Source organism: Vicia villosa, linkage group LG7, assembly GCF_029867415.1.
Source record: "Vicia villosa cultivar HV-30 ecotype Madison, WI linkage group LG7, Vvil1.0, whole genome shotgun sequence".
In the NCBI taxonomy this organism is placed as follows: domain Eukaryota; kingdom Viridiplantae; phylum Streptophyta; class Magnoliopsida; order Fabales; family Fabaceae; genus Vicia; species Vicia villosa.
In genome coordinates this window covers 96,727,907-96,749,074 of record NC_081186.1, presented here as the reverse complement: position 1 = coordinate 96,749,074, position 21,168 = coordinate 96,727,907, and the positions used below count along the sequence as shown (strand labels likewise).

The window sequence follows — 21,168 nt, the reverse complement described above, 5'->3', positions numbered from 1 at the left end:
AAATTTCATTAGAGATAATTTATAATTTAATTAGAGATTTTCTCAATTAATTAGAAAAATCCTAAATTAATTAAGTTTGATGACATCTACATAATCGTTAAAACATTGTGAAAGTTGGGTTTTCCCAATTAATTGGAAAAATTCCAAATTAAGTTATAATTAATTGAGAAAATCACAAGTTCCGTAGATGCATCTACGGAACACTCTATTTTCAAACCCTATCAAACCTTTCGATAAGATGTATCTACGAAACATTCTGACTTTCCCAATTAATTGGAAAAATTCCACGTTTCACTATGTTTTAAGGGGTTCCGTAAATGCATCTACGGAAAAACTAAATTCAAAAAAAAAATACTTCTAGAAATGTATCTACAAAAACACGACAATATTTTTGTCAATTCGGTGGTATGCCAAATATCTATACGATGGAGTGAGAAATTTTCAAAATTAAAGTTTTTTATCCAACTTAAGAATTTTCCAAAACTAAAATACAAGTTCTTACCTAAATTCAAATAAGGTCGGGATTCTTTTTGGGGGGTTTTGGCTTGTCATATGGCTCAGTTGTAATATGGATTATTAACACATAGAAAGGGCTATCAAAGGATAAAATAATATTCGGGTAAACGTGAAGGCTCTGGAGACCAAGATATATCGTCTATATGTGGGCATAAATTACACATAAAATTCATTAAGAATGCATGAAAATTCTGAAGAATTAAAACAATGCTATAATCACAAATCAATAGTAGAGTTTTTGGCTTATGGCCGGTACTCACCAATTATGGTTTGTGATAGACAAAGAGCTGAAATGCCATCAAAATTCATATGGTGTCCAAATCCTCAAGATCGCAGTTGAAAAGTGGTTAACTGTCATGAAAATGAAAGATTATATGTCAAGAAAATGAAAGATTATATGTCAAAGTAATTAGAATTTTGTGATTCTAAAGAGGTTTATTAGGTATATATCAAAAATAAAATAAAAAAACAATACAACTCCCCTTTAGAAAGTTGATTTTTCATTCATCATAAGATTAGAGTTTTAAGAGCGAAAATGTACCTAGTGAAATAAAATAAAATAAAATAAAATTTAAAACCCGTATTTCAAGAATGTGAATTCTTCAAGATTTTTGAAGAATCAAACTCAGAGGATTTCATCCACAATCCTTCAAGAGAAATGTATTTTTCTTTAGTCAAGATGTTATATTCAAATCTCTACTTTAATAATAGTGGAATTATCTACTCTAAAGTTAAAAATCACAAGATATCTCTATCTTTGAGAGAATTTGTTTAAGTTTTGGATCTGCCCAATGATGGTCCTCTTTTCAAGCCAGATGAACTATAATAAGGTGATAACTACTTGTATAAAAGTGTTGTCTCCTCTTTTCTATTGGGTCCAAATTCGTGTTTCTTCTCTATTCACTATAGGCTTTGTGCGTCCTTATATTCGTCTAATTCATTATGTAGCAAATCATATACTTTTTTCAAGGAAGAGAAACATCAATCACTTGGCTATATCAGATTTTGCCGCAGAATAGATACTTGCCAACAAAATTGAAACAAATTGAGAAAGTACAATGATCCAACACATGTTAGGGAGAACAAGGAAAGAAATATTTCTACCATATAGGGAATGGGTCACAAATATCTTAGAACATGTTAGATAAAACTTTGAAAGAGAAGTATATGTGCAATGTGTAGCAATAATAGGAGAGGTCACTAGTGGAAAAAAGAGATTTAACACCTATTTTTTAAACATGTAACACCTGATTTTTACCGGTGTTGTTGTTACCGGTATGGTAAGTAACGACATTTGACACCGGTTTAAAAATAGGTATAAAACCTTCATTTAACACCTATTATTAAGTTAGGTTTTAAATGTCTAAATTTTACGTTTGATTTATGTGAAAAAAAGGTGTTGATTGTCATTATTTAACATCTGTCTTTCTTAATAACCGGTGTTAGATGTATTTTATTTTATATTTTTAAAAAAATTCCAGGCTTATTATGTTTCTTTTCACATAATCCAAATTTTTACAGCAATGTATAAAATAAACTTAGATGACAAATATTTTAAACTTATATGGAAGACATATAAGAGTTTCAATTTTTCAAAAACTTAAATAACAAATATTCGAGAAACTTACAAGATAACATAAAGAGAAAATGGGTCATGCACTGACAGTGTAAAATATTTTTACACTGTCAACCAATCACCACCATGCATCCAATTAAAACATTCTTTTATTTTAAAAAAACTTTAATGACATGGCACATTCATGACTCCTTATTGGATGACAGTGTAAAATAGTTTTACACTGTCAGTGCACTACCTTTTAACTCTAACATAAAAACATTGGACGTCATACAAGTTATGTATAAAATAACTGATCAATATATAAATGCCGCCAATTGTGTTTAACTAGTGATTTACACAAATAAACTATGATGTTCTTTAATTTTATCCAATACTTAGCATAATCCCCTATCCTATTTACTTGGAGATGCATTTAACGCTGCACTTTTTCAAGTAATATCCATTTCTATGAAAGAAAACAGTTACCACACTATTTGGTTACCAGAGGTACAATAATGGGGACTAGTTTTAACGGTTCTTCTCGTGGTTGTGTCTAAGGTGAAACAAATCCACCAAAATATTTCAACATCGATGAGTTACTTGTATTGATCATTTTGGCTTAAGTTATAGCATCAAGGTCCATCCATATCATATTTCTTCTTGAATCACACATCTGAAACCAAAACAGGTAAGTTGTCAAAATCCACCACACATGTCAAAATAGGTAAGATGGTCCTAACAAAATGATGAGTCTATGTTATAATAACATTGAAAGTGGAAAACGCCTACACATATCCAACTAAGTTGTAGTTAACCAAAAATCATAACCACCACCCTATTCAAAAAATCAATATAATAAATAAAACCAATTACCCAAAAGAAGCTGACGTAGAAACAAAACTCACATTGATTTGCACTGGTAGTTAGATTCCTACTTGAAATTCCACCTGTGCTAGAGACTTAGTGTAGTACATATTACAACCTTGCATGGAACCGATCCCACTAACATATGAGTGTCTATAGCAACACCGACTTCATGACAACTTGAAAAATATCATAAGAGTAATTTAATTTGTGAAATTGTGAATACAAAGTAATAAAAAAATAAAACCATTTTCCCTTTTGAATTCCTACCATAGATACTAGGTGAGCATGTCACGTGAGTTTTTGCATTGCTTTAGTTGATTCATATATCATTCATCAATCATGATAAATAAAACAAATATATACTCTTTTATGGCTAGCTATGGAGAGCATAAAGTAACAAAACATATATAATAGCCTAACAAAAAAAATGATATTTGTCATTTTGATTCATATAATATTGAACCAAAATTTTGATACCCCTTTGTCCCAAACGCCATGATCCCATTACCAAAACTTCACATTCTTGCACCCTTACAAATTCACGCACTTTAGGAATTGCCGTAGACAAACTTGATGCACTTTAAACATGATTATGGAATCAAACCACTGATGAACTTCAAACATCATTGATAAGGAAGACTAATTGCAACAACTACAGTAGTGTAAATACTGTATAATTAAAAATGTCAGATAATAAGTTAAGATAGAGGTGACACATAATTTCATTTCCCAAGAAAACACAGGATAAAAAAATAAATGAGATTAGAGTAAGAATTTAAAGATAAAAATAAAAAAAAAAACTTCCTGCGAAAACAAACTAATAAATGCTCATACCACGTCGAGAGTAAGGGTACACCAAGAACATTGTCCCACCACCTCTGCTGCAACAGATAGGGGATATGGCTTCTGAGCAGACAAATCAAGAGCTTGAATCCAAAGAGGAATTGAGAGTGATTTTGAATCAAGAGAGAAATTGAGGGTGATTCTGAATTGAGAGTGGAATTGATTAAAGATTCTGATTATAAGAGGGATTGGATCGCGGAGATTGAGTCATGGATCTATAATTGAGAGAGGGGTTCAAGGATTTGGAATGCGTTGAATCGTTTTTTCTCGTTTGATCAGCGATTATGATTGAGAGGAAATTGAGAGAGGGATGGGATCATGAGTCGATAGAGAGATTGATGATAGATTTCAAATTTTGAACAAGTTTGAAGTCGTAAGGGTTTTGTGGTTGAAGCGGCTTCCTGTATGAAGCGGGATGAGGTTTCGTCTTACAAGTGGCGGAAATTTTTTACGCTCAGAACCCCAAACATATAAACCTAACTTAACATATCACACCAATTTTTAATAAAATTAGGTACATATTTATATTTACAAATTTCACATAACTCTATTTTATACCCAATTTTTTAAAATTAAGTGTTATATATCAAAATATTTTATTAATTTTCAATTTCACACCTTTTTTTAATTAAAAAGGTTTCATATCAAAAATTCTATTGTTATATCTCTACTAGTGGGTATAGTTAGGGTTAAAGAGGAATGTCTTCAACAAGGAAAGAAAAGTTCAATAGAAAAAGACAATTTTCCTCAACAAGAAGCTCTTACGAATCTAATAGATTTAGAGTATGATATCCCCAAAACATCCTCGATTGAAGACCTACTCAAGGACATTATCCAGAGACTAAAGTGGGCTGGTAAGAAGATCAACTTCTTACCCCATAACTTCACCCCAAGACTTAGGGAATTTACCTTCAAGGATGTTCACCAATGATGACGAAGATACTGAATATAAGTCACGCCTATTTGTATAGTTTAGCCTTAAGTGAATTTACTTTTCTATTCACTACTTTTTCACTTTTGTAAATTGAATTATCTTTAGTGAAGCATTGTTTTCCTCTCTTTGATAAATCATGCATGTTTGATATATGTAAATTATGTACTTACATTACTGTCTAGCATATATTTCCTGTCTTTTTATAATGTCAACGGGAGAGAAGTATACTCTCAAGGGGTGTATATTATATTCTCTATTTATACAAAGAGGGGTTTAATCACTCCAGGATCCATCTATTATCAAATGATATGCTTAGTGTGTTTGTGCAATTCACATTAAAGTATTCAAAGTATCCTGAAGGAAATTTGTTGTTAATCCCTATTGCATTTGATATATAATAATTAGTGAGGGCGAATTGAACCTAAAGATTAGTGTGAATTCACACGCTTTGAATTTTCAAGTGTGATCTTCATTAACACCTTCTTCAACAACAAATATCCAACAAAATATCAACTTGGTTCATGTGTTCAGCCTGGTAAAATCACGGTCAGTTCGAGATTAACAAGTGTAAAATCTCAACTCGGTTCGTGGTCAGCTTATGTAAAATCTCAGTTCGATTCTGAGTATAACCAACTCAAAACTCCATCTTAGTTTGAGATCATCTAGTAAAAAATATCAATTTGGCTTGAAAAATAACAACTCTAAACTTCGTTTGATGTTTGGTTGGAAGTCAATCATAAAATTTTATTTCCTTGTATAAGAACGTTCTTGAGCATATCTTTATAAAAGCTCTCAAATTTATTAAATACTCTCATAAATTATTATTGAGGATATGAGTATGTCAATTACAAACGAACTTGTCCAAAATGCTTCGCAATTATGATTCAACATAAAAAGAGAATTTTATGGCATAAGTGATTTCGTCATTTAAATTTGAAGAGTTTAAACCATCTTAATTCAAAGGAGATGATGCTAGTGAAAGAGATAAAAATTTAAAAGCCGGGGATTGTGATAATTAAATAATGGATTAAATAGGTAAATTATGGAAACTAAGACTAAGGCATTTAACTCATGATATAATGAAATGTTTGAATAAATAATATGGTTTTACTTTTATACCAATTAATCATCACACTTCTTGTCATGTTTTCCATATAGCTATACAAAATATTTTACCATTTCTTTTAAGTAATTTCAATGCAAAGAATGTTTTTTGATTTAGTGCTCTTAGGATACTTGGGGGCCTTTTCAATAAACTCAACTCATTGATATAACTATTTTCTTTATATCCTAGAGGATCCTAATTTTATGTGGAAAAAGAAATCCTTTATTAGAGGATCTTCAACATATTCTAAATATTAGTTGTGTCCTAATGTTTCAATCTAGTTTTCCTAATGTCTAGTGTTCATATGTTTATTATTAAATTACTATAGACTTACTTAAACATGAGACTAAGGAAAGTGAATAGTTGTTGAGAGAAGTTAGCGACAGATGAGTAATGTTTCACCCTTGTTGGTTCCTTGTGAGACAACACAACAGTGTCTCATTAATTTGGACAACAGGACATAAACAACATCACCTCCTTTCTGGTTGAGAAAACATTCAATTCAATAATTTAATGAGTTCATTCGTTTAGGCCATAAGTTGAGGATATTGTCCCTAGATTATTGGACGGTTGCAACTGCATGACTGTCTAGTTAATATATGCCACCTCTCTTTCATCCTTTCTGGTGGTTGGTTGTTAGTTGATGTGGAAAAATCACATAGGCATATGGCTGGCTCTCTTCATAGTACTAGAAACTACCATGAAATAGATTAAGTGTTTCATTAAGGATAATAACTGATTTTTTTTTTGTCAATAGACGAAGAAGTAATAATAATTAAAAACTTACATATAATCGTAACTCATGAGTTTCAGAATTTAAACTCTGACGATGATATTTTATTTAAATATTGATTTTTTGTTAATTAAATTAGGATTTACGAACACATAATTATAATTTTAATTGTGAAAATAATAAAATGAGAAATAACGTGAAAGATAAATTATTGAATAATTGTTTGGTTATATGAAAATAAAATATCATTCAATGTATATTAAAAATAATGAATGTTTTTATTCATTTAAAGAATTAAATAAACAACAATGTGAGAGATAAATTGTTGAATAATTATCTAATCATGTATAAATGGATGATAAAAAATTCATACAATAATTTTAAAATAAATATTAAATATATATATATATATATATATATATATATATATATATATATATATATATATATATATATATATATTTGTTTTTTGTTTTTGGTAGTAAGACTAAAAAGATATACAAAATAAAAAGGCTACAATCTTAAAATGAAGTTTTATGTTGCGTCTAATTGGAAGGATGGGACTTGGGAGTAAGACGAGGGAGAGGTGTAAATCAAAAGGGATCGATTAAATAAAGTTTCAATCAGCATATTAGTTTCTTTTATGGAGAGTGTGACTAATTTTCATATGGTCATTCTTGATTCTTGTGTATCATATTCTCGTCCTCTTAAATTAACGTGATCGGCTGTCAGACACGGATCAAAAACGAATAATTAAAAAAAATGTAATTTAGAAAAATAACATTTGAGTTGTATCACAATGACTTTTGAATTGATTTTTATCAATCGATTAGAACAATGGTGGATTTCAATTTCGATTAAAAAGACCGTAAAAATTGTTTGATTACGAATAAGCTAAAATTACTAATCCTACTTATTCGGTTTTCAGCTTATCACTGGCTATTGTAACTCCATTCCCCCAATTAGCATCTCTAATCCTATTCGATCACAATATCAATCAACAAATGAAATTGGCATTATTTAATTTAAGTTCCTCTGTGTCGAATTAAGCATACAGTTAAAAATAAAGCGAATTAACGAATTAAGCATGCCGTAACACGCAATTAAAGTAAGGACCATATATCAATCGAATTAAATCAACACTACTATATGATCATCGAATAAAGCAAACAATAATCACATAGCAGAATTGAAAGGAATAGAAATTAGATTGAAATTATTATTATTATAATTTCAAAACGATGGAACTCGTAAGCAGCAGAATTTGCCTTAAAGATTAGTTCTCCATGTGAAAATCCTACAAGCTATTCTAATTTTGTAAATTTCTGAATGACATGAAAAGTAGCGGCTAACTTAGATTAAGGAAAACATGGGATTCGGATTCTAATCCAAATCGGGTCGGAAAACATAAAAACCAGCTCAAAACTAATTATTTTACTAAGTCTGGAAATACAATGAATTATTCGACCCTCTTGCAGTTTCAAGCAGCTTTTGACTTCAACACGAAACTTGTAGTTCTTTCTCTTAACATTTCAATGCATATCAGAACACGTCAATCTAATTCTCGTAACTCAAATTATGTTTTGCAAAATGAAAAAGTATCTATTAACTATTTAAACTGAAAATACAGGAAGAAATAAACTTAAATATAAAAACATACTAAAATAATAAAATAAATTATAGAATTGTCTAAATATAATAGTAAAAGAGTGTGCATCAAAATGTACTAATTATAATCACAACACAATATATTTAGGGACCAAAAAATGCTTAAATACAGCAGTGTTAAATCTCTTTAGAGTTTTATTTTCCATTGTAATTCTCTTTACCTTGATGGTTTAGTCGATACACTAGCATGCGGAAAATACCCTATTCATACCAACATAAATAAAACAGTTATGGAACTTGTTATAGAAGGAATCATCGTAGAAATAATTGAGTCATTGAAGCTCATATTTTTTGCAAGGTTATATTCGTAATGGGCTGCATAAAGCTCTTTTTGAATAATATCTGAAGAGCTCGATTTGAAGTTCAAAAGAACATCATACCAAGTACCAACCATGTGAATAGTTGCAATTGACAATGACCGCGTCATAACCTGCTCAAATAGGTGTTTTAAAAGTGGTTGCAATTACAACGACGTAACCTCCAAACTACAACGAGTGCACAAAAAGGAGAAGCTGAAATTACGATAATAGTACAATTTAAGTAGTGTAGGGTAGGGACCAAGTTATTGCAAGTGAGCCAACATCTAAATGCAAAATCATACTCTTTGATGTTGTTTAGTACATGTATTAATATACTTTGTATAGTGTGTAATTTTTCAGTAAACATTCATGGACATTTATGCAATCATTTCCATGACAAAGTCACCCCTTAAAATTGAGTTTGATATCATTCTTTGAATTTGACTAAATTAAGACTCGGTTTGTAATAATATCACACATCGCTTCAAAGCGAAGCTTCACTTTGAGTTGTAAATTACTACTACTTAAATTAAATTAAATTAATATTGTCTAAATATCATCGAATTGATTGACTTAATTATCAAGTCAAAAATAAATATTACTGATTGTATTAATTTAATAAATAATTTTATATCATAAAATATCCTGAAAACTTGTATATATATTAAGTTCATTTCTCAATATAACCATGAATAAATATGTACATATTTTTTAAGCACTACATTTATTTTATTTTACCTGTTACATAAAATGTAAGTATATGAAGGTTTTTTTTTTAGTTCAATAGGCTAATTTTGTAGTGGAACAAAAATAAACGAGAGATTGAAGAGGATCATCATAGCAAAAAAATTTAGTATGGTAGTTATGGTCTTTGGGGATGGAAGAAGTGAGAGTATCTAGAAGGTTTACATTTCGATTGTTAAGTCATTATTTGAGAGGTAGAATTATTGCAACTGTGGGTGAAAATAATATATGGGTGTGACAAATATATACATATAGAATTTAAATTAATATTTATGACTCTTAATATATCATAAAGAATATTAAAGAATATTTGTGACTCTTAATATAACATATAGAATTAAATAAGTATTTAAAGAATATTAAAAAACATAAACAAAAATGTAGAGTAATATTTATAATAATTAAATTTATTAATTGTAACTGATTTCTATTTTCTCTACGTAGATTGCGAATGATTGTTTGATGGGATTACCTTTAGAGATAAGGGAGGATGTTGTGCTATTATACGGTGTCTAGAAGTAAAGGTTTATGTAGTTTCTCTAAGGTTGGCATGCATTTTGGTAAAACATACTGAGCAAGAACATGTTGAAAGAAATACAAGATGACCTAGCGATCAGACTTCAACATGTCAAACAAGATGTCACAACATGTATGGTATGACATCCTGACTGCAGAAACTGATATGTCAAGTGAATCAGGCGTTTTTATTGCTACAGGAATCTAATGTTTCAGCTACAGAATATTCGGGAATAATCAAATTAGTTGATGTGTTATCCAAGATTGATTCAATCAAGAGATTTCCACACTTTCTATTATTGGAGACAATATAGGAAAGTTTGGATTGAAGACCTATTTTCTTGAAGAACAAGTAGCAGATATTTGGCAGCCTCTTTGTTGCGTTTTGAAGCCCAGTCCAGTCGATGTTAAACTTATAAATTGAAGGGTTGTAGCCTAGTTTTAGGTGGAACTGATATTTTGTTTTTAGGGTTATAGGAATCCTTATTTGTGCTGTAAGTTCCATATGTGTACATTCACAGGCCTGTAGGTTGAATGTTGTGTGATCTCTAAAGCTATTAAGCAAGGAGAGTAGTTTCGTTCTCATAAGCTTTTAAGCATTGAGGATTGTGTGTCTTGGAAGAGTGTCTTATATTTTTATTGTTTGTGTTATTTTGTCACAGGGTGTTGTGATTGAAGGGATTTGAGGAGGGCCTCATACCTAGGTGAGTCTTAGGTAGAAGTCATAGGAAGGGTAGTGATTAAGTGAGGAGTTGTAAACGGAGGAGTTTAACTCTGAATCGATACTGTCGAATATTGGTTTTGTCCCTGGCTTGGTAGCCCCCGGAGTAGGAAGGTTATTTTCGAACTGGGTAAACATATTGCTGTGTTTTTTACTTTCTGCACTATTATTGTCGTTGTTATCAACTTGTTCATAACTGTTAAGTGCTCAGATATTGTGCCGTGGCATCTCATTCGACATCAAATATCTGATACCAGAATTTCAATTGGTATTAGAGCAGGCATCCTGCTCTGCATCTGGGTGAGATCTAGGGAGGTTATTTTCTGGTACAATGGACAAGGAAGTAGGATTTTTTAACAGACCACCTGTTCTGGATGGAAGCAATTATGACTACTGGAAACCTCGTATGGTGGCTTTCTTGAAATCCATAGATAGTCGGGCTTGGAAGGCAGTCTTGAAAGGATAGAAGCATCTTGTTGTTATAGGAGCAGACAAACAACCCACGACTGTGCTAAAGCCTGAGGAAGACTGGGACAAAGAAGAGGATGAACTGGCTCTTGGCAATTCTAAAGCCCTGAATGCCATCTTTAATTCAATTGACAATAACATCTTCAGGTTGGTGAACACATGTGAAGTAGCCAAGGATGCATGGGAAATTCTTAAAACTGCTCATGAAGGCACATCCAAAGTGAAGATGTCCAGACTTCAGCTGCTAACCACTCAATTTGAGAATCTAAGGATGAAAGATGATGAAAGTATTCATGACTTTCACATGAATGTTCTTGAGATAGCTAATGCGTCTAGTGCATTAGGAGAAAAGATACCTGAAGAAAAACTAGTAAGAAAGATGCTCAGGTCTCTGCCCAAGAGATTTTACATGAAGGTGACTGCCATCGAAGAAGCTCAAGACATTAACCGGATGAGACTGGACGATCTTGTCGGATCTCTTCTGACTTTTGAGTTAAGTATCAATGATAGAGCTGAAAAGAAGAACAAAAGCATAGCTTTTGTTGCCAACTCTGAAGATGGAATGAAGGAATGTGATCTAGGTTAAGATGAAGGAATATCCAATGTCATAGTACTTCTTGGAAGACAATTCAACCGGGTGATGAAGCAGATGGGCAGAAATCCAAGATCAAATGTCCAGAACAACTCATCTGACATTCAAAATTCAAATGATGTTGGAAGAAGGAAGCCGGAAGAAAAGTCATTGCAAGAAAAGGGTATACAGTGCTATGAATGTGGAGGTTTTGGACACATCAAACCTGAGTGTCCTACATACCTTAAGAGACAGAAGAAGGGCCTATCTGTAACATGGTCTGAAGAGGACTCTGATAGTGACCTTGAAGACGAATCTACCAAACATGTAAATGCTTTAACAAGCATATGGACATCTGATGACTGTGATTCAGCATATGGTGATCTAGTTGCATCATACAGAGAGTTGTGTCTCACAAGTGCTGAATCATGTGAAGAAAGGGAGAAGCAGAAATATCCGGTGCGCCAACTGAATGAAGAAAAGAAAGAACAGTTGAGGACTATCTCTGAGCTGGAAGAAGAGATTAGCTCTCTACAATTTGAACTTTAAAAAGCTCAAAAGTTAGTCAGAGTGCATAATACTGGGTCTGTCTCTCGTGATGAAATCCCTCAAGTGGGAAGAATGACAAGGGACATGAGTACCCTAAGGTTGAATAAGAAAAAGAAGTCAGCTTTAGACTCTAGTCATCCCTAGACTAGATCAAAGATGTTACATCAAATGTCTCAACATCCTGAAAAGAAGAGTATGAATTTTGCCTCGACCATCAGAACCAAGGAAGAGATGACCCCTGAAAGCTCATCCGACAACCTGACTGTGTTGAGAGAACAGTTCAATAACATAGGAAAGTCCAGGCTGAATCATGAAGGGTATGAACAAAGAAATAAAATCATATACCTCAAGAAACATGAGAAAGACTCAGTTGTATCATAGTCAGGGGAAAGGTTCAGACAAGAGAAGGTCATAACTAAAACGTGGAGATCTGATAAAGAACCTGATGGGTCTGATACTGAATGAGAACTTTAATGAAAAAGCACATGCACACAATGTATTTACAAATTCTTTTAATAAGCCAACTAACTTTAAAATGACCACTTAATCACATTCACAAGACGTTGGGAATACATTTGTTCCCTGATTAAAAAAAACACAAAATAAGAGTTCCAATAAAATACATAAAAGAACATCAAAACTTTCACAACTACTTCAACAGTAAGTCAGTAACCCATTTGTTTCAAACAACTTTTTTTTTCTTATGTATGAAAAGGTAGAGTAAATTTCCAATCTATTCATATGTGCACGAATTTGAGATAAATGCGATTGAAGAAGATTGAGGTCATGCAGCATGGAAGTAGGAACTTTTTTTTGTTGACGAAAAATCTCACCAACTTATTTATGGTTTTTCACGTCGAACCATCCTCAGCATTACACGTACGTAGAAACTTTTTATTTATCTTTATTATAAATAATAAATGAAGAAATAAAAGTGAGACTGTGTAAAGGAACGCAAAAGAATTATAAAGGGACGTATTCATAAGTATTAGACAAATTATTCGGTTCATTTATTATACAAACATTTTAGTTATAATTATAGGACCCATAAGCCTAATATAAACTATAGGACCATAAGCCAAAAATAAACTATAGAACCCCAATAAGAAATACCATAAATATCTCATAAATTCAGTTAAAATAGTAACTTGGTGTTTTTAAGGAATAGTATCTGTTACTAAATTCTTGTGGTATTTGTTGCATTTTATAAAATTACGGTGGTTTTTCATGTTTAGACGAAATCTATCTTTTGGACCTTTTAGAAAATAACAATAGAGTGGCATTTGAATGTGAGTCTAATTGATTAAAAGTTAAGTCAAACATGCTATTAGTATCCAATGTGTATGAATTTTACAACTATAATTTTTTTTTTTAAATCGAACAATTGCATAATTAATTGAGAACAAATCCAGAACCTCAGATAAAGCTATAAGAGATTCTTTACCATCTCATCAAAGTGTTTTTGAGTTACATTTAAAAAGAACGGCAGATAAAGCTATAAGAGATTCTTTACCATCTCATCAAAGTGTTTTTGAGTTACATTTAAAATGAAATTATTGTATCAATGGTTTTGAGTAATTAGTTTTTATTTTATTAGTCTTTAAGGCTATAATTGGATATGCTAAAATGAACTGAGCAGAATAGAGCAGGACAGAGTAGAATAGAGTGGAGCAGAGCGGAATAAAATAAAGATATCATTCCATTGTTTGAGTATTTCACAATAGAATATAGCAATTTTTTCATTCCACCCAAATTGTAGGATAAAAAATGAAGGAAACTGATGGAATATGATTCACTGTATTTCATCAGGTGTTCCGCTCCACTCTATTTATTAATTAATCCAAACAATAGAATATAAATTTATACCATTTCATTTCGCTCTGCCAAAATATAGAATCCTACTTCTTAACTACATTAAAAAAACATTTTAGACCTATCAAAATCAGCCAACTCAAGTTAATGCAGTATAATTATATTAGATTTTGTTTTTTTATTATTTAAATTTGTTAACTTTTGAGTAATTTATATTTACTAACCCAAGTTATAAATTTTTAAAAAGAAAAACTAAAATTGAAATATGATATTGAAAGTGCTCTAAACTACTCAAGAGCATTTAATTGAGATGGTAAATATCCCTTTTAACTTAACCAGAGATTCTAGATTTGAATCCAATATTGAACATGGAACACTGTTAAATCTCTTAAATTAAAAGATAAGTCTATGTAACTACAGGCAAAAGATACTTGGTTTATTAAAAAAAAAAATCTGCAGAAAAACTTACATTCCCACCGCAAAACAGGTTTGTCTATGCAATTTATGATCCAACAACTTATTCACCCAATTTTCAAAAGCTCAAACTTCCATAAATATACATACTCCTAACCAATATTTATTTCATCACAAGTCACACCTCTTTAACCCCCCCACACACACACTCCATACTCACGTACTCAAAAAAATCAACCAACACAACATGGAATTGCAATCAAACCTACTAGCATTATTATTTTCACTTCACATTTTCTGTCTCATTTTGATCAAGGCCAATGCAAAGGTTCCGGCAATTATCGTGTTCGGCGACTCCTCCGTTGACGCCGGGAACAACAACTTTATTCCGACCGTTGCACGGAGCAATTTTCAACCGTATGGACGTGACTTCCTGGGCGGAAAAGCGACCGGAAGATTCTCGAATGGGAGAATACCGACTGATTTCATATCAGAAGCTTTTGGTATAAAGGAATATGTGCCTGCATACTTGGATCCTAAGAATAATATTTCAGATTTTGCAACTGGTGTCAGTTTTGCTTCTGCTGCTACTGGTTATGATAATGCAACTTCAGCTGTACTTGTAAGTTCATATTGTCTTTCAATTTTGTTTCCTACTATAGCAAAAATCTTAGATCCCACTATAAGTTCTTGATTTCCATTTTACTAGCTAGTTCATTTCCTTTTCTGTCACTTCTCTGCATCTCTCTCTCTCTCATAAGAAAATTGAAATGATTTTCTTGTTTCATAAATTTTGAAAAAAACGAATTTAAATCTAACTTATGATCTATACTAAGTTACTAACATATATAATAATCAGAGTCGTCTTTGAAGGCGGGTAAGACGAGCTACCACACAGGGTCCAAAAGCTGTCACAGTTAAACTGAGGCTAAGTCAGACCTCATAAAATATTTGTCACGCTTAATTTTGATAAAATTGGGTCTTAATTGATTTTGCCATAAGAAAACTGCGACTAACTACACAGGGCATCCAAAAACCCAAAAACATGAAACAGCTCTGATAATAATGCAAACTATATGATTTTTGATGCAGGGTGTGATACCATTATGGAAGCAATTGGAGTACTACAAACAATACCAAAAGAATCTAACTGCATATCTTGGTGAAGCCAAAGCAAAAGAGAGCATTTCTGAATCGTTACACCTTATGAGTATGGGAACAAATGATTTTCTAGAGAATTACTATACCATGCCTGGTAGGGCATCACAATACACAATTCAACAGTACCAGACTTTTCTCGCTGGAATCGCAGAGAATTTCATAAGGAGTCTCTATGGTCTTGGAGCTAGGAAGATTTCCCTAGGAGGGTTACCTCCCATGGGATGCTTGCCATTGGAGAGAACTACTAATTTTATGGGTCAGAATGGTTGTGTTGCAAACTACAATAACATAGCACTGGAATTCAATGGTAAACTCCAGAATATAACTACTAAGCTCAATCAGGAACTCCCTGGACTGAAGTTGTTGTTTTCAAATCCATATCACATTATGTTGCACATCATAAAAAAACCTGAACTCTACGGTATGCTACTGAAGCAGATAATCTACTTACCGTTTCTCTATACATATATATTACAATTATGAAACATATTATTAATTTAATTTGTTTTTGTTTTGATCACAGGGTTTGAATCAGCCTCAGTGGCATGTTGTGCTACTGGAATGTTCGAGATGGGTTATGCGTGCAGCAGGGGCAGCATGTTCAGTTGTTCTGATGCTTCCAAATTTGTGTTTTGGGATTCTTTTCATCCCACGGAAAAAACGAATAGTATTGTTGCAAAGTATGTGGTGGAGCATGTGTTAGCTCAGCTTTTAGAATAAATAGTATTGCCTGTGGAATTTTATGTATTGTAAACTCACCACTTTTAGATGTTCACCAGTATGGTTTTCTGCATGTCGATGTGTGTGTATAAATATATGTGTGTGTAAGAATGTTAATACAGCACATCCATTATAAAATGTGCTGATGTTTAGAATAATTAGTCATTTTGTATGGACTAATATATAGGTCTCCTTTGTGTATTCATCTTCATATATGTGTTCTATATAAATAGGTAGCATGTTCTGTTCAAGTTTATAATTCTAAAGCTATGTTTTGAGGGTGAAAATTGTATTTGCATAGACTAAAAATTGGTGGAAATGTTAAAACATAAATACTTAAATATATAAAAATACACAAAAAGAAAGAAACAGACATATTTTATAATTAAATAACCAAAGTACATGCAATAAATTTAAATAGAAAAAAAAAAGACATAACAGGATTGAACTAAAAATAAGAATAACATAACAATTGTTTGTGAGTATGAATATAATAGAATGAAGAACATAATTGTACCCTTAAATGGGGTGTGAATTGACATTTATTCCAAAAAAAATACAAGGGTTCTGAAAAAGGGATTTGAGAAATTTTGCTCCAAAACCATAATAACAAATAGATAGCAGTTTGGGCCTCATTAAACACTGTTGGTGACAGCGGCTCACAACCCCATTGCTTCGCGCTTAACCCTACTACCACCACATTACTATGCTATAATGTGCTATTGACAACATAGATTAAGATTATTTCTTTTGAGTAAGAAAACTAAGTGACAATAAGTGCTTGACTGATTCTCATTAAGCAGATGAGAAATAATCCTAAAACAAAACCAACATTTAACCAAAGTAAGTGCAAGATTTAGCCAAGCATGTATTTAGATCTCACCTAAACTTGTAAGGAGCGGTTAATTCTTAAATTCTTTAGATAAACTGTTTATAGTTTGCCAAGCTGTTGGACCTTCAGGATGCGTATTCACAAAGAGTTCTAGAAACTGTTTCTCAGAAGGTGTAATTATGGTACTCAAGTATAACTCGCGATTTATAACATTCCTCTTCTTCAACCACTTGTACATTGCAAATCTTGCAAATATTTTGTCCAAATTATGGAAAAAATACCTTGAATATCTCGCGAGAAACTCTATCGGGTAACCTAAAGTGTTTTTTAAGAAATCAATCTTCTTTTGCATTACAGTTTTCTTAATGCTCAGAATCCCAGGAACTCGCTTTACCATTCCAACTACAGTGTCATATTCCAAACCAGCTTCAACCAGACAATCAAATCTCTCTTGTAACTTATCACCTTTCCCTTCAAACATCTTCATAGCTATTTCCATCTCCTCAGAGTTATCATTATACCCCAGTTTCCGCAAGAAACTTGTTTTCCCCAAATGCAGGTCATAGTAGAACTCATTTTTATCCTTCTTCTGCTTCAGTTTTACAGCCAAACTAAAAAATTCTAATGGATCATCCTGTATCATTTCACGTAAATCACCTTTTCCAACTCCTAACTCTTTAGACATAGTTGTATGACCTTTTATTGAATGTTTGCTAAGGATATGCATGTAGTTATACAAAACACGAGTAGTCTCTTCTTGTTCCATTCGAATATTATACATAAAAGCAATCACCGACATCAAATTTTTCATACGCCGACTTGACAATATATCAGGATGCTCTCGAAAACAAAAACAAATCTCATTCACGTCAAGACCCAACTTAACCAACCGGCCTATAACCAAATACATCCTCTTTCCTAAACCCTCCAATAACAATTTCGGATCCGCCTTAAACAAATCATACATTTGCTTCTCCGAACATCCCCCTTGACGAAAAAACTCTATACTATCAATAATCGCTTTCCATCTATATGTTCTCGAGGGCCACATACAATTCACAAACCATCCGATATCAATCCCAATTCTGTTCAACCAATCAAGAACAACAACAAATTGACGATCAACCTCGTCGCCAACTAAAAGCAATGGACAGCAAACAAACAGCTTCGCAACAGAAGATTTACTCAACCCCAAATTCTCATAACTCTCAAATTTCTTCGACAAAACGCCACTCCCATACCCAAAAACCTCTCTTGCTTCTCTATAAATCTTCCACATCCTATTCCTCGGAACCCCATGATTAAACAAAACATGAAAATTATCAACCAAAAGACTATCATCACGAAGAAAAAACAAATCTTTAGGCAAAAGTAAGTTCAATTCCCTTGGATGAATCCCTATACTCTCTAAAAAGGGTTCAAATTCATTAATAGGGTGATACATAAGATACCTTCTGAGAGCCCGAGGAAAATCAAAAGCATAGTGTCTGTTGTATACTCTGACTCTGGAGATGAGTTGATGAATGAAATGCGGAGAATTTTTGGCGATAAATTCAGCGTCTATGAAAGTGTAACATTGAGTGTTGTAAAGGTATTCTTGTAGGGCATGCTGTGCTTCGATTTTTGTGTAGGGTTTGATGCGAATTGGAGGTGGCGAAGAAGGAGCGCGAACAATGGTGGAATTTGAACAGCGGGGTAGTGAAGGTTTGAGAGAGATTGAAGAGATAGGGCTTTGGTGTGAGAGAATAGGGTTGAAGAGAAGAGGGAGGTTTAGATTATGCAGAAGCGAAGGGGTTACCATTGGGAACACAAACGTAGAAGAAAGACAAAAGATAAGGATGTTTGTTTATGTTAAAAGGAGATTCAAATGTGTGGGAAATTAAATTTTAAAGTTTAACGAACCCAAGTGTAACATTGTTTTATGTTTAGTTATTATTCAATAAAAAATGATTAAAATGTAAATTACGGATGGCAATCGGCAGATTTTGAATAAGATAATCTTTTATACATATGGCAACAAAATTCATACCTGCTGGTAGAGCTGTCAAAATGGGCCGAAGCCCATGGGCCGGCCCATTTGGCTCGAAAAATTTTAGGGTCTGGGCCTCATTTTTCGAGCCCATTTACATCCGAGCCTTTTTTAACCCGGCCTTAAAAAGCCCTAAAAAATATGGGTCGGCCCGTATGGGCCATGGGTAGGCCACCGGCCCGAAAAAATTAAATATTTTTAATATAATTAAAATTTATCTTTTCTTAATTATAATTATTATAAAAATTTATAACATTTTCTTGTTATAATTATCATAAAATTATAATTGTCATGAATATTTATAACTTAAAATTTGTTGGAACAAGTTATTTAATTATTTATGCTACATTAGATAATTTGTGATGTATTTTGAATAGTTTAAATTAAGTTAATGTGTTGTTTTACATTTTAATTATTAACTTATATGGATTATTTAGAAATTATAATTTTGGATATAAAATTTAATATATATATATATATATATATATATATATATATATATATATATATATATAAAATAAAATGTATTCTTGCATGCAATTATATGGTTACTTACAAAAATAAGGAGAAAATTTTAATTTTTTATAGAAATGGACCCGTTTAGGGCCGAAGCTCATTTAGGGCCGGGTAGCCCGCAGCCCAGACAGGGCCGGACCTGGGTAGTAAAATTAGAGCCCATTTAAAAATGGGTTTTTTGGACCCGGCCCTAAAAAGCCCGAAGCCCATATGGGCCGGGTAGCCCATATTGACAGCTCTACCTGCGGGTATCCACCCGAATCCGTTCTGAAGTTGACAGAGAAAATATGCTTTGGCAGGGTTTGAATTCGGGTTTAGATTTTTTCCGATTACAAAATATGGTAATGGGGACACTAGTACCCATTCCAAACCCGTTTTCGAACCCGCCACGTTTATTTCATTATATACATTATTATTTATTTTTAATAAATTATAATATTAAATATGTGGTCAATGTTTTAATAATTTGATTTATATTGATTATTTAAAATATTTGAAATGTATCTATAGAATATTTTGAGATTATTTTATTTTATCATTTATAATGTAATTTGATTTTTGAAAAAATAAATATTTCAATTAAAAAAATGATTTTATTAAATGGATGGTGGAGGGGCGGGATACCCAAACCCAACCCGAATCCGTTTGGAACGGGTTTGGGTTTTAATTTTTCATTCATGTTTGGGTTTGGGGCGGGAAACGGCGATTGTTTAGGAACTCGGGCTTGGGGAGGTAAAAATCGTCCTCGACTCGTCCCGTTGTCAACTTTAGCACTTATACCCGTGCCCCGTGGATACGTAAATACATGTATCCTTAACTATTACCTACATTTTTAATTAGAAAGATAAATAGATCAATTATAAAATATAATATTATTTTAAAATTTTAAGAACACTAAAAATATTTAAAAAAATATTTTGTGGAATTATAAAATAAATAAATGCATATCTTAAATATGTAATAGTTTAGTATTGAAATTGTTTTAAAATTCATAGACATACATTTTTATAAAATAAGATATATTAAAATATATAAATATATAAAGTGTGCGAGTATGGGGATGATTAGGTACTAAGGTGCCCATACTCGTACTTATACCTTCATATTTTAGTGAATAATTACCCGAGCTCATGTCGGTTGGGGAGACAAAACAGGTCATGCACCTAGTCCCGCACCCGCCCCACCTTATACCCGTCAAAAAAAGCGGTGCGAGCAAGTGCGCCAAGTCTAAATGGGCCTAAAAATCAAGCCCGTCCCACCTAAATGGGCCTAAAACTATAGCATTTTCATAGCACAATAATAAAAGAGTGTGCATCAAAATGCGTTGATCAGTTAACGACGATCTCCTTTGTTTCTATATAAACATCGACTTTCGAGTTGACAACGATTTTTTCCCGTTCATAGGTCCAGGCACCAACCCTTGAGTCGGTGACGACCGATCTTTTAAGTCTAAGCATCAACCCTTGAGTTGGCGAAGACCTATCTTTTAAGTCTAAGCACCGACCTTCGGGTTGGCGACGAGCTTTCTTTACCTCTAAGCATCGACCTTCGGGTTGATGACAACCTATATTTACGTCAAGCACTGACCTTCG

The 21,168-nt window shown here is 32.5% G+C and overlaps 2 protein-coding genes and 1 long non-coding RNA gene across 3 annotated transcripts; 1 reads left to right on the top strand and 2 right to left on the bottom strand.

Moving 5' to 3' along the window:
* Positions 1-2,273: 2,273 nt before the first annotated feature.
* LOC131617915 (uncharacterized) lies at positions 2,274-4,259 on the bottom strand. The gene is made up of 3 exons (XR_009288704.1): positions 3,776-4,259; positions 2,980-3,117; positions 2,274-2,747 (listed from the first exon to the last, which is right to left on the bottom strand). It is a non-coding gene; the product is annotated as an uncharacterized LOC131617915 (long non-coding RNA).
* A 10,166-nt stretch (positions 4,260-14,425) lies between these two features.
* LOC131616031 (GDSL esterase/lipase At2g04570-like) lies at positions 14,426-16,410 on the top strand. Its single transcript, XM_058887254.1, has 3 exons — positions 14,426-14,940; positions 15,411-15,900; positions 16,003-16,410. The coding sequence occupies exons 1-3, from the start codon at positions 14,566-14,568 to the stop codon at positions 16,197-16,199; spliced, it is 1,062 nt and encodes a 353-aa protein (XP_058743237.1). The 5' UTR covers positions 14,426-14,565; the 3' UTR covers positions 16,200-16,410.
* A 691-nt stretch (positions 16,411-17,101) lies between these two features.
* On the bottom strand, positions 17,102-18,832 carry LOC131619780 (transcription termination factor MTEF18, mitochondrial-like). The gene has a single exon (XM_058890842.1). It carries the CDS (start codon positions 18,830-18,832, stop codon positions 17,102-17,104), a length of 1,731 nt encoding a protein of 576 aa, XP_058746825.1.
* Positions 18,833-21,168: the final 2,336 nt, after the last annotated feature.